General features: G+C 37.7%; 2 protein-coding genes across 4 annotated transcripts in view; one reads left to right on the top strand and one right to left on the bottom strand.

The window, feature by feature from the left end:
* The window catches only part of AP-1-2beta (adaptor protein complex 1/2, beta subunit), a 29,364-nt gene that overhangs the window by 10,720 nt on the left and 5,421 nt on the right, over positions 1-13,223 (bottom strand). For all 3 annotated transcript variants that reach the window (XM_022062951.2, XM_022062950.2, XM_087345642.1), the window contains exons 2-5: positions 5,468-5,589; positions 4,700-4,870; positions 1,434-1,679; positions 460-653 (exon numbers count right to left, since the gene is read on the bottom strand). In XM_022062951.2, coding sequence (XP_021918643.1) covers positions 460-653; positions 1,434-1,679; positions 4,700-4,870; positions 5,468-5,575 — 719 coding nt within the window. In that variant the 5' untranslated portion in view covers positions 5,576-5,589. The remainder of the gene's footprint in view (positions 1-459; positions 654-1,433; positions 1,680-4,699; positions 4,871-5,467; positions 5,590-13,223) is intronic.
* On the top strand, positions 6,324-10,555 carry LOC110829332 (uncharacterized). The gene is made up of 5 exons (XM_087345653.1): positions 6,324-6,353; positions 7,372-7,568; positions 7,839-8,013; positions 8,839-9,211; positions 10,405-10,555. Exons 1-5 carry the CDS (start codon positions 6,337-6,339, stop codon positions 10,447-10,449), a joined length of 807 nt encoding a protein of 268 aa, XP_087201779.1. The 5' UTR covers positions 6,324-6,336; the 3' UTR covers positions 10,450-10,555.

Here is a 13,223-nt window from a genome sequence, read left to right as displayed (position 1 = left end):
ATTTCATGTTAACACTCCTTAACCCTGCTAACTTTTTCTATATTCCAGATCATCTTTTAGTATGGATTAAGGCTTGCTAATATAACATGACAAGAGCCAGAATAACTCAGTCAGTACTGTGACTAAAGACAGGATAACCAAGGTTTGATCCCCTGCATTAACAAAGAATTTTTCTCCTGGCCTCGGCATCCAGACCAGTGGGACCTATCCAGCCATGGGAACCAGGTGTCCTTTCCTCAAGGGTAAAGTGTGGCCAGGGCATGATGCTGACCACTCACTCACCCCCCCCCCCCCCCCCCCCCATATAGTGCCACAATAAAGAATGAATAGGAACTATACCTTCTCACCCTGCAAGCACATCCATATCGTGTAGTATGAAAGCTTTACTTTTAAACAACACAACTTCAGTGAAATTGAGTTTGAATGCTAGTAGTTTTAGGAAAATAATCAGAAATATACCTTTGTGCCTCTCTGTCATCCTTAGGACTGTAGTTTGCTAATGAATCTAATATGAATATCTGGCCCCATTCTGTACATTCATTCAGAGCTGTCAGCAGTTTGTTGATTGTCTGGGAATTCATTTCAACGAGGGGTGATCCACTTGTGCTAGCCTCATTTATTTCAGACAATGCAGCCACAGCATTAGCGACCACCTGGATAAAGAAACAGCGTATCGTAAATTGCCACAGTTATTTTGTGGAAATCACTAGAATATCAACTAATTTAGTGGATAAATAGTATTTTTTGAATGTAAGATTTGAGGTTTTCACAGCGGTGAGTATGAAGATTTCCGTCTTCTGGGTTGTTGCGCTGTGTAGTCTGGTTGATGTTAACATCGACCAGACTACACAGCGTAACAACCCAGAAGACGGAAATCTTCAGTACTTTTTGAGTTTAAGCACATGTTTAAAAATGTGACTGCAAAAGATATCAAGCACTTCATAGGGGAAATATGTATAAAATATGATTCAATAAATCAGAAAAGCAAGAAATCCCACACTGCTGATGGAGGAACATTTAAATCTGTGTAAACGTGGGTTTTCTCGTGTCTACTGACAATGAGATTTTGCAGCACATTACAGAAATTAATATATCTTATTTTAAGTACATATCACAACTATTTGCATTCTATAACAACATGATGTATCTCAAGGGCCACAGAAAAAATAAAAGTCTCTTGAAATAAGAACTTTCTTGCCTTTGAAATGTCACACAATACAATTAATTAAATATAAAATGCAACAATTCTAACTGCATATCATGTTTTTTTAGGAAAAAATTCTCTGTTGATAAAAATATGAACTAAAGCCAAAAGAGGGAAGGAAGGGGTCATGAAACTTTTTAATCCATCAACCACTTATGAACCATGATGTACTCAGATTCAGAGATTTGTATTAAGGCAGTGAATGTTCAGAACTATAAGTAACACCAACCATTGGGTTTGAATCTGACAGCAGGTCTTTTAGCTGATCTAGAAAGCCCTGATCTTCCACCAACTGAGCATTTATATCATATAACTTTGCCACACACACTGCTGCCGTTTTTCGTACATACGGATCTTCATCTTTGAGGCATTTTCTCAGTGGCTCACAAAGATATTCTGTGATCTTGTCAACACGAATGCAACCCATTGTACGAACTGCCAGAGCTCGAATCAAAGGATTTGGATCTTCACAGTCCTGAAACCACAAACATCTCTTTATATGATAGCAAGCTTTGCCCCTCTAAAGAAAACTTAATATTGATATCAGCCTGTTACAACTCAGTTACAAAATATTCAAAATAAATAATTATAATTTCTGTGAAAGCTGTCCGCAGGCATCAAACTTCTGAAAATAATGATTTTTTGTTATTCACTTTTCTAAAACAAATATATTGTCAATATCATGCAAGTACTGGCAACATTCTTTATTACAGCACACAGTTAATAACATTATGTAAGACTTGAGGTTCTCACAGCGGTGAATATGAAGATTTCTGTCTTCTGGGTTATTGCGCTGTGTAGTCTGGTCGATGTTAACCAACGTTTCAGAGGTCATACTGCCTCCGTCATCAGGGCGATGAATATGCCAATAGGGTGTGAGGAGTTGGATTTTATAGGCAGGGAAGTGAAAGGTGTAGCCTGCCCCGAGCCAATGGGAGCAGGTATGGGAGTGGACCAATGGTAGCACGTGGGCAAGGGTGGGAGAGAGAGAGAAAGGTGAGTGTAGTTGTATGGATAAAGGCCCTGAAAAGGGCCAGAGTTAGTGGTCTGGTTGGTTCTGGCGGCGCACTCTTGCTCGTTCTCGGAGTCCTCGGAGTGTGTGGATCAGAGGCTTCCAGGACCGGCTCAGGTGAAGTCCATCTTCCCTGTTAAAGTTATCAGGATGAAGTTCGATCTCGATGGCTTCCCTGATTAACCGGTCCATGTAGCCGGTTTTTGAGGAGAGGATAGCAGTGTCCTCTAGCTGTATCTTGTGCTCCAAGTTGAAGCGGTGTTCAGCAACCGCAGATTTCTCGGGCTGCCCGAGCCGGATGTGGCGTTCGTGCTCCTTGATCCTGGCCTCAACGGAACGGCCTGTCTGGCCGATGTAGACTTTTCCGCACTCGCAGGGAACTCTGTATACGCCAGGCGTCTTCAGTCCTAGGTCGTCCTTTACCGGCCGGAGAAAACTGGGAATTTTCTTTGGCGGAAGACCAACAGACTTTATGTCGTGCCTGGCCAGCAACCTGCTTATGCGGTTGAAGGTCGTCCCGACGTAGGGCAGGAAGGCAACCGAGGCTGGTTTTTCAGTAGGCGGTGGCAGCCTCGCAGGCGGATTGAGAGCTTTCTGAATCTGACGGTTGCTGTATCCGTTTTTCCACAAGGCCACAAGGTGTACCGGAAACCAACCCATACCGACCTTTACCTCAACTCCAATTCCCATCACCACCCGTCCAACAAACAGGCCGTGCTCTCGACCCTGGTACACAGGGCTAAAGCCCTTTGCGACCACGACAGCCTACAGAGTGAACTGGAGGCACTCACCACCACCTTCAGGAAAAACGGATACAGCAACCGTCAGATTCAGAAAGCTCTCAATCCGCCTGCGAGGCTGCCACCGCCTACTGAAAAACCAGCCTCGGTTGCCTTCCTGCCCTACGTCGGGACGACCTTCAACCGCATAAGCAGGTTGCTGGCCAGGCACGACATAAAGTCTGTTGGTCTTCCGCCAAAGAAAATTCCCAGTTTTCTCCGGCCGGTAAAGGACGACCTAGGACTGAAGACGCCTGGCGTATACAGAGTTCCCTGCGAGTGCGGAAAAGTCTACATCGGCCAGACAGGCCGTTCCGTTGAGGCCAGGATCAAGGAGCACGAACGCCACATCCGGCTCGGGCAGCCCGAGAAATCTGCGGTTGCTGAACACCGCTTCAACTTGGAGCACAAGATACAGCTAGAGGACACTGCTATCCTCTCCTCAAAAACCGGCTACATGGACCGGTTAATCAGGGAAGCCATCGAGATCGAACTTCATCCTGATAACTTTAACAGGGAAGATGGACTTCACCTGAGCCGGTCCTGGAAGCCTCTGATCCACACACTCCGAGGACTCCGAGAACGAGCAAGAGTGCGCCGCCAGAACCAACCAGACCACTAACTCGGCCCTTTTCAGGGCCTTTATCCATACAACTACACTCACCTTTCTCTCTCTACTTTCTCTCCCTCTCCCACCCTCGCCCACGTGCTACCATTGGTCCACTCCCATACCTGCTCCCATTGGCTCGGGGCAGGCTACACCTTTCACTTCCCTGCCTATAAAATCCAACTCCTCACACCCTATTGGCATATTCATCGCCCTGATGACGGAGGCAGTATGACCTCTGAAACGTTGGTTAACATCGACCAGACTACACAGCGCAACAACCCAGAAGACAGAAATCTTAATAACATTATGCTCGCAATGAAGTCCTATTCAGCGATCAGTCAAGTTAATAGGGAGTAAAAATTTGATGATTCAGATACTGTATCTGGAATGTTAGCCTTTCACCCCACAACAAGATGGCAGGTCAGTAAGAAAAACTTCACTGTACTTAGTTACAATGAAAACTTCACATTTTACACATCTGAAAGTTCATCCCACAAACCACAGAACACTTTACTTTCCTTCCCTCAAAAACAATTCTTTCTTTGTATTTTTAATAATACTATCAACTGCACAGGATATTAAACACTGAATGACAGGAGGATTGTGAAAAATGAATTGGGATGGACATGGAACAAGGAAGATGGCTCGGAGATGTCTGTCTTCTGGTATGATGCACCATCCCATCTGGTAGAAATTGGCTGACATTTCAGACGTACTTACTGCCTTCTTCATCAGGATGATCACCCTGATGATGGTAACAGTAAGCACCTACGAAATGTCGTCAATTTCTACTGGATTACACGACGCAACATCATTATTCATACTCATCACCGTAAGAACCTAAAATCTCAACCTGCCATACCATTTCTTAAGATACTGTCCCAGTATTTGGTTAGGAAAACAGAAGAAAAGAAGTTGTAAGAAGATAATCATTCCCTGAGATAAGATTCCCTTCTGGTAGCTCTCAGATACGAAAAAATTATGAACAATAAACAGTCATACTCAATCTTCTTTGTTGAATAAAGCCACAAAAAAAATTCTTCTGCTTCTATGGGAATGCACAAAAGAATAAAATAAAATCAGACTTCTAATACCTTCACAAAGGTGTTTACCGCCATGATGGCCATGTCTGGTTGGCTCTTTGCATAATTCATTAGGTACAAGTATACCAGCTTCTTCAACTCTAAATTGTCTGTCTGCATACAATTGACCACGTCTGGGAATAAAGCTGACACATCTTTGCCAACGGTCATGGACGCAATCACCTGGACAGAATTTAAATCCACATTTCATTACCAATGACAAACAGACTACTACAAACTTAATCTAGTCCACAGGCTTACAGATTTAAACAAAGCTAATGATGATTTATTCTGTATAATTTTACAAAGTAACTTAAAATCTATCTTTCGCTATATAATAGCCAAAATCTGTCCACCTATCCCACAATCTTTCTCCCAAATGGTCCACCATAAAAAAGTTTCATTCTGTACAAAAAAATGTTCCTTCTGAAGAAATAAACCAGGCATCTGTATAAATTTCTTCCTGTTTTGAAAATTAGGAAAAGGAGTGCCCAAAAACTTAAATAACAGCACACATCTCCCACACAGATTTTGAATAACATGTCCAAAATTATCAAATTTTCTGGAGTATATGATACTTTTTCCTGGAAAATACTGCCTAAAATCTGCACGCATCTAAAAGTCCAAAAGTATTGCACATTTCTTCTTGACAAACTCCAAAATGAGTACAACCTATGGCCCAGCCACCATAAACAGTAACACAGGCTACTATATCGCTAGCTAAAATGAATATCCACATTAATTCTTTGAAAATAAGTTTGCAGATATAAAGATACAAGCCTTCTTTACAGCTTCCCTTTTCTTCTCTTTCTTGTCATTGTTAAGTTCTGACTTCAGCTCGAATATTTCACCCTTCTTTGTAGTTGTAAAGTACTTGGAGTCTGTCATTGTTAGTCACAATCCTGGAAACAAAAATTAAATACCAAATAATTTCAGTGTGTTCAATTTTGTGTTTCCTTCATACAAAAAATAGATAAGTTTCTTAGTCTATAAAGTAGCGACACAAATAGAGGTGGCAGTGGTAATTATATAAAATCCAAAAGTTCGTGACAATGGTTGTAGTGCCATGGAGAGTAGAACATCTACCCTAAAGACAAAGGCAATACATTCTCCTGAAATGTTTGTAACCACCTATAAGTATACATGGTATCATAACCCAGATGACCACAATCTACCGAATGTAAAAATGTATTAAAATCATGTGATTAATACAGAATGAATTTTTTTCTAAATATCGCATGGCTCTTACAGATGCCAGCACCAATCATTTGGCACAAAATTGTTACAGTCAAGAGAATTGCAAGGACACAAAATTTTCTAAGTCTAACAGTTTTAACAAATCACATTTCTGTACCATTATTTATAACAATTAACACAACATTAAACCATATTTTAAAACTCACATTTTATTGCCATAAGTTAAAAATTACTACTTATATTATGAAACATAATGTTTCTTAAATGTGTCATATTCAACACTGTTGTGTAACACACACAGGATAATACCAATGAAAGTAGGAAGCCCCCATGGTAATACCATGCTGGTGCTTAAAATCTGCCTAATGGAGATTATGCAATAACAAATTTCACTGAGAACAAGCAGTTCTGATACCAATTTTCAGTTGCCACAGTGATCAATACACAACAACATGGCTCTACTCACCAAGTAAGTCACGCCTATGATTCACTTCATAAATTATAATTTAACTTAATTTTAACTGCAACATATCAACCAATTCTTATTAAGAAAATATTATAAAACTAGGAATACATCTTATTAATAACACAACAAATCAGATGCAAGTTTATTACAAAAAAATTATTCAATAATTTATTATTTTATTATAAAATCAGCCCAAAGTAAAAGAGTAAATTCAAAATATTTTGTAAACACATTTTATAATATTTCAGTATTTACCCATGACATGTTTAATTATATGAAGACTAAAATATTCATGTTGTACTAATATTGTTGTTGTTTCTTGGCTCTACAACCCGGTTGTGGGTTTTCACAGCCTCCTTTTCAGAGGTTTCTTGGTCTTGAAGTGTGCATTTATGAGTAGTGAGAGACCAGCCCACTGATTCTGCAAAATTTCTACTCAATCCTAATTTGACTGCCAGAGATAGTTATACTAATTATTCAACAAAATACAGAGAATGTTATAGTACGAATGGAGAACAAAAGAAGCAATAATGAAAAAACCTGAAAGGGTATATATGCTAATGGAGCACACATATTTGCCATTTCCCCCCCAATTTTGAATATATCATCAATATACATATGCATTTACTACAGATACAAATTTACTGTTTCAAGGCCAATCACACAACAGACATACTGCACAGAATCATAAATTATTTGATCTTGTATTACATTAAATGTTCACCATACTTAAAAATGTTTCAACTTAAACTTGTAAAACATAACAAGTTCTATATTATAGGTCACATACCTCTTTTTTCTTTGATAAATTACTTTTGAGCACACTAATAACTTTAAGCGCATTTCACTTACAGTACAAGTTACGCTGGAGTGATACAAACCAAACTTGAAAATTCCCAACAAATTTTAATGCAGACTCACCCCCATGCAAAATATACCTGTTAAAGGGATGGATTAGACAAACATTCTCTGAACTTTAACATGGGGCATTTTAATCACTTTTGATGTGCCTTCCTTTCAGAGGTTTGGTGTTTATCATTGTGGTTGCAATAGCAGATTACTGTTGCTCTCAAAATGCTGTGACACCATTGTGGCCATGTTACTCAGTGTTTAAGATACAACTCGCAAACCCTGCATCTCCCTTGTCATCTGTTTACCGCTACACTAGCAAGTTTGTGACAAGAAATGAAGACGAAGCGCAATATCCCGACCACCCAGGTTTGTTGGAAATACTCAACAGTATCTTTATTTGCTGTGAGCTAGAATGTATTCTTTAGCCAAAATGGAATTGTGTCAATTGTCACAACCTGTATAGAAGAATTTTACTGTTTAACAGAAATTAAATTTGGCATAACACTGCCCCATAAACATTTCACAAAGTTCTACATATAATGTATATAGTCAACAAAACATAACTTTCTAAACATTCTTATAAATAATACCAAATTCATTTTAAATTAATGTGCCATTTTGTTATCTGAATATTAGACTGTGTGTTCACCCTGGAAGGACCTCCAAACTCACGTTTGGAATTGCAGCTTTTCAATGTTGTAATACAGAGGCCAGGTTATGTGAGCACGTCACACAACACTGGAAACTGTTCTATGGGAGCCATACGCATCTACAACTTCACTGTAACTGGTGATCTTGTTCAAGTCAATGAGTAAGTAGATGTAACAAGAGTTTTTATTTCATTTCATGGTTTCCCAATTAAAAAAATAAACATTCAGACCAGTTATCAAAAACTACTATTAACTGTCGAGTAAGAAATTTTTAATGTGACATAGGATTCTGAACTTACTCCTGTACATCAGCCGTTTATGATATAGACTGGATTAATCTAGCACAGGATAGGAACTAAGGCCTTTTATACATGGTAAAGAACCTTTCAGTTCGATCAAAGGCATGGAATTTCTTGACTCCCCAAGCAACTATTAGATTCTCAAGAAGGATGCTGGTCTGTGGAACTACTTACTTTATATCAAGTCAGTAGGTGGCTCTGAAGACAGAAGTAATGTTTTGGCAATATGCGGAAAAAATCTCAGCAAAATGCAAATTTTCGAAAATACAGTTAAAAAATTTGCTCCTTGGACAAAATGTCAGGGCTGCAATGTCTGATGAATGTCCTATCACTTCTGTGTATGATGAATACTTAAATATGAGTGGTAAGGATAAGGTGAGAGAATGTGTTTGTCCTTATCTAGATGGGGCTTGTAGAGTAAACCTTATAAACATATTCAGTTTCAGACTGCATATTAAACCTTTGCAGCAAAGCGTAGAGAGACTCATACCAGTAAACTACGAACAAATAATTGTTACAGTATCTGTGAAGAACTGAAATGCAATTTATTTCTGATGGTTAAGAAATTATTAGCACCACTGACTTACTTATATTTCTAGTGAAGTACAAAATAGCTTGTTCAAGGTCACACTCATTCTTCTACCTTAAAAAAATCAATCAATTAATTCTAAATTTTAACTGTTTCAGAGTCTGCAATTCATTTCAGACAGGAACAAAGCTCTTAAGTGATACCAATGTTGCAGTTGTTACATCAACCATAGCTATCGGTCACTTTGACCTACAGGCCACTGTCATCCCACAAAATAACACTGGAAGAAATGAATTAACAAGAAGCCTGCCAACAAGAAAAGGAAATGTTATCCATCTCGGACATACTCAAGATGAACTAAACTTAATATCCAAATTACTAAATCCTCCTAAACTAGAATCACTTTCTGATAACCTGTCATCGAATATGACAAATGGATTAATTAATGAGACAGAATCTGAAGATGCTGAGTATTATGACGACTACAGTAACATGGAGAACAATGAAGATTTTGATAACCACAATAAACAAGTAAGCAAGCTTGTAAATAATCAACTTTCACGGCCTAATGATCACAAAATCAACAATGATTTTGGTAATAAGATCAATAAAAAGAGTCATAATATGAATCATAAAATCCATCAGTCGAATCATCTAAGGAATGGCCAGTCTCATCAGCTAGAAAATGAGTTAAGTCTTCTTCAAGGTAACAGTTTTATTCAGCAATTAAATCAAGACAAACCTCATCCTATGACTGATCAACCAATACATACACAAAACAGCTTATTTAATCAACCCAATGAAAATCAATTAACCCAACAACAGAATGGTCAATTACATCATCTATTAACTAATCAAATCAACAGTGAACTAAATCAAGCTATAAATAATCCTCATGGAACTATGAACCATCTTGTAACAAACCAATTTGCACAACCAAATATCCTACCACATCAGTCACTGAATAATCACATGAAAAATCAATTTTCTCAACAACAGAACAGTCTCTTACATCAAACTCTGAACCATCAGACAGAAAACCAGTTTAATCAACAGATTAATCAACTGAATGAACTTATGAATCAATTCAAGGGAAATCAACATAATGTGCAATTACATCCGACAGAAAATAAATTCACCCAAAACCAAAAAGAAAATGGTCAACTGAATCATCCTATGAATCAGCTAACTGGAAATAACTTGAATCAAGCTGTAAATCACTTAAGTGAACATCAGAATGACCACACAAATCAACCTATGAACTGGTTTAGTAATTCTGTGAGTAGTCAATTTAGCCACCAACTGAATGAACCTCAAAATAAATTAATTGATCATATATTAAGGCTACTTACAGACTATCAGAACTTGATGGAAAAACCAAACAACCCAATCCAAATGGAACGCAATCAACAGACAATTCAAAATAATCAACTGTTAAATCCATTATTTCAACTTGATATGCAAAAGAATGACCCGGAGTCAGCAGCTCATCAGCAAAATAGCCGAATAAAAAAACTGATGAATCTGTTACCTCTAAGTCAGGTTCAACAAGAACAGAATAATCCACCCAGTAAACTGTCAAAACAATCCATTCAACCTGAAAGCAATCAACAGTCTCAACAACAAAATACTCAAACCAGCCTACCTGCAATTCAACCAATTCATTCTGCCAGTCCACACCTCATTAAGCAAGAAAACAATAAAAAATTTCAATTTGTTAACAGTGCAAGCAATCAGTTACCGCAACAACAGAACATTCAAATATATGAACCAGCAACTTACATAAGCCATCCTACAAGTACTTCACCTACTCAGCAGGGAGCACAAACTATTCAACTTAGGAACAAAGTTTCAAATATTGCAAGTGATCTATTGTCTCGCATACAAAATGATAAAACTAATCAACCTGAGGCCGAGATTCATACTGAAAATAATCAGATTATGCCACAGAAGAATTACCAAATTAGGCAACCTAGGTATCAATCAGAACACATCACAAGTAATCAACCCACTCAACCACAGAATCTGAGGTCCACTAGACCCATGAGTCACCTGATTCACACAGCAAACAATCAAATCATTCATCAAAAGAAAGACCAATCCAAAATTCCTACAGATGTAATTATTCACTCTGTAAGTAATTATATCAGTAACAAAGATGATGAAAGAGACATTAAAATTAAGAATAAGTTAATGCAGTTCGAACAAAACCAGGTTATCGACCAAAAGACAGACCAATCAAATCAATACATAAACAAATTAATTCACCCTACAATTAATGAAATGAGTAATTCTCAGAAAGGTACTAATCAACAAATTGACAATGACCAATTTCATGAAACCAAAAATAAAGCAACCAGTCTTGCACTCAACAATTCAACTCATCAATCAATTCAACTCATGGGCATTCTTCCAGAAAACCAAAATCAGTCCATTCACCAAAACAATAATAAATTTGCATATCCAGACAAAAATCTACTTCCTCACACAACAGATAACATAATAGTTGACCATGAACCTTCTCAATATAAAGATGAAATCAAAATGTCAACAAACTTCATGACCAAACATCTAATAAGAAACATAACTTCTGTTTCAATTCATACACCATTTGTTTCTAAAAATTATACTAACATATTATTTCCTGAATAGAATAATTAATAAATGGAAGTAGTCTATTAACTTCATTACTTAATAATTATATGAAAAGTGTGATGCCTGAATAGATAGTTCCTCCAATGAAATGCAAGTAGTAGTCTGCTGTTAAGCAGTCCCTCAAGAACAAATTAGTTGATTGTCGATAACACCATACTACATGTGCAATCACTCTTAAAAAGTTGGTGGGGGCACAAGGGCAGAAGGACAATGGGAATATGTCTATCAGATAAGCACACAACACTTAAAATTCTGACCCATGTTGTAAAATGTGTTTCACTCAAAATAAGCTGATGAATGACCAACAAAGGAAGTTGTAGACAGAAGGAATTCTGCAAGCCATGACCAGTAGAGGAATGGAACCAGATGATGTACAAGATTGGCAGAAGTGGCACTTAGGGATGGCGAGGCAGCAAACAGTTGTATAAAGCCAAGTACTATTACTAAAATTTCTCAGACAGTAAGGCATGAATTAGCAATAACATTACATAAATGTACAATGTATCTACATAACACTAAACTTCCTTCAAAACTTCCCAGATTCTTACTTGTAAACAATTGTGTATTTATATATAAATTACAATAAAATATTTAATTATTTACTGCTTTCACTAATAATACCTATTTATTTGTAGATTATATAAGATGGATAGCTCAGTCAGTATAGTGACTAGCTACGGGCTGGACGACTAGAGTTTGATCTCCATCCAGACCAGCTATGAGCCCACCCACCCACCCTCCTATCCAATGGGTACTAGGGTCCTTCCCTGGTGGTAAAGCGTGGCCGGGGCATAACGCAAACCACTCACCCCTATCTAGTGCCAAGGTTAAGAATGAGTATAAGCTATACTTCCACTCCCCCCAAACAACCTACATGGCGTGTAGCAAGACGGCTTTACTTTTTAAGAAGATAAGGTGGTACCTGCAAAATTTTAACTAACATTCTTCTGGAATGTTGACCCCATATGCCAATGAAATTACAGAGGATCACCATTGTGGGTTCCATTGTAATAGATCTACAATTGATCAAAGTTTCTACATTAGCCAGATTCTAGAGAAAAAGTAGGAGTACAATGGGACAGTACATCAACTATTTATAAACTTCAAGAAAGCCCATGACTCAGTTAAAAGCAAAGTTCTTTACAATATTTTGCTTGGATATGGTGTACCTAAGAAACTAGTTAGGTTAATTAAAATGTGTTTAAGTGAAACTTCTAGCAAAATTCATGTAGGTAAACATTTCCTATTCAGAATGGCCTCTATCACCATTGCTTTTCAATTTTTCCTTAGAATATGTCATCAGGAAAGTCTAAGAAAATCAGGGCAGTTTGTAATTGAATGGGACACATCAGCTTTTGGTCTATGCTGGGCGACAATATAATTACTACAAAAGCAAACACAGAAACACTCTTATGAGCGAGTAGGGATGTTGGTTTAGAAATAAATGCAGAAAAGACAAATTTTATGATCATGTCTCAGAATCAGAAATCAGGACAGAAGCAGAATATAAGGATAGCTAATGAATTGTTTAAAGATGTGACAAAATTCAGGTACTTGGGGATGGAATTAACAGGTCAGAATGGCATTCATGATGAAATCAAGAACAGATTAAAGTCAGGGAATGCCTGCCATCATTCAGTTCAAAATCTTTTGTTCTCCCATCTCATATTAAAAAACTAAACATTAAAATATACAAAAGTGTAATTTTGCCTATTGTGCTGTATGGGTGTGAAACTTGGTCTCTCACTTTGAGGGAGGAACACAGATTAAGGGTCTTTGAGAACAGAGTGTTGAGGAAGATATCTGGACCTAAAAGGAAGGGAGACGGATCACAGAGACAATTGCATAATGATGAGCTTCATGGCCTGTACTCCTCACCTGATATTGT

Source organism: Zootermopsis nevadensis, unplaced genomic scaffold, assembly GCF_977971745.1.
Source record: "Zootermopsis nevadensis isolate Lab colony 2312 unplaced genomic scaffold, Znev_1.0 Znev_ptg000009l, whole genome shotgun sequence".
Lineage (NCBI taxonomy): Eukaryota > Metazoa > Arthropoda > Insecta > Blattodea > Termopsidae > Zootermopsis > Zootermopsis nevadensis.
Note: the sequence above shows the minus strand (reverse complement) of the source record. Positions and strands in the feature narration are given on the sequence as shown.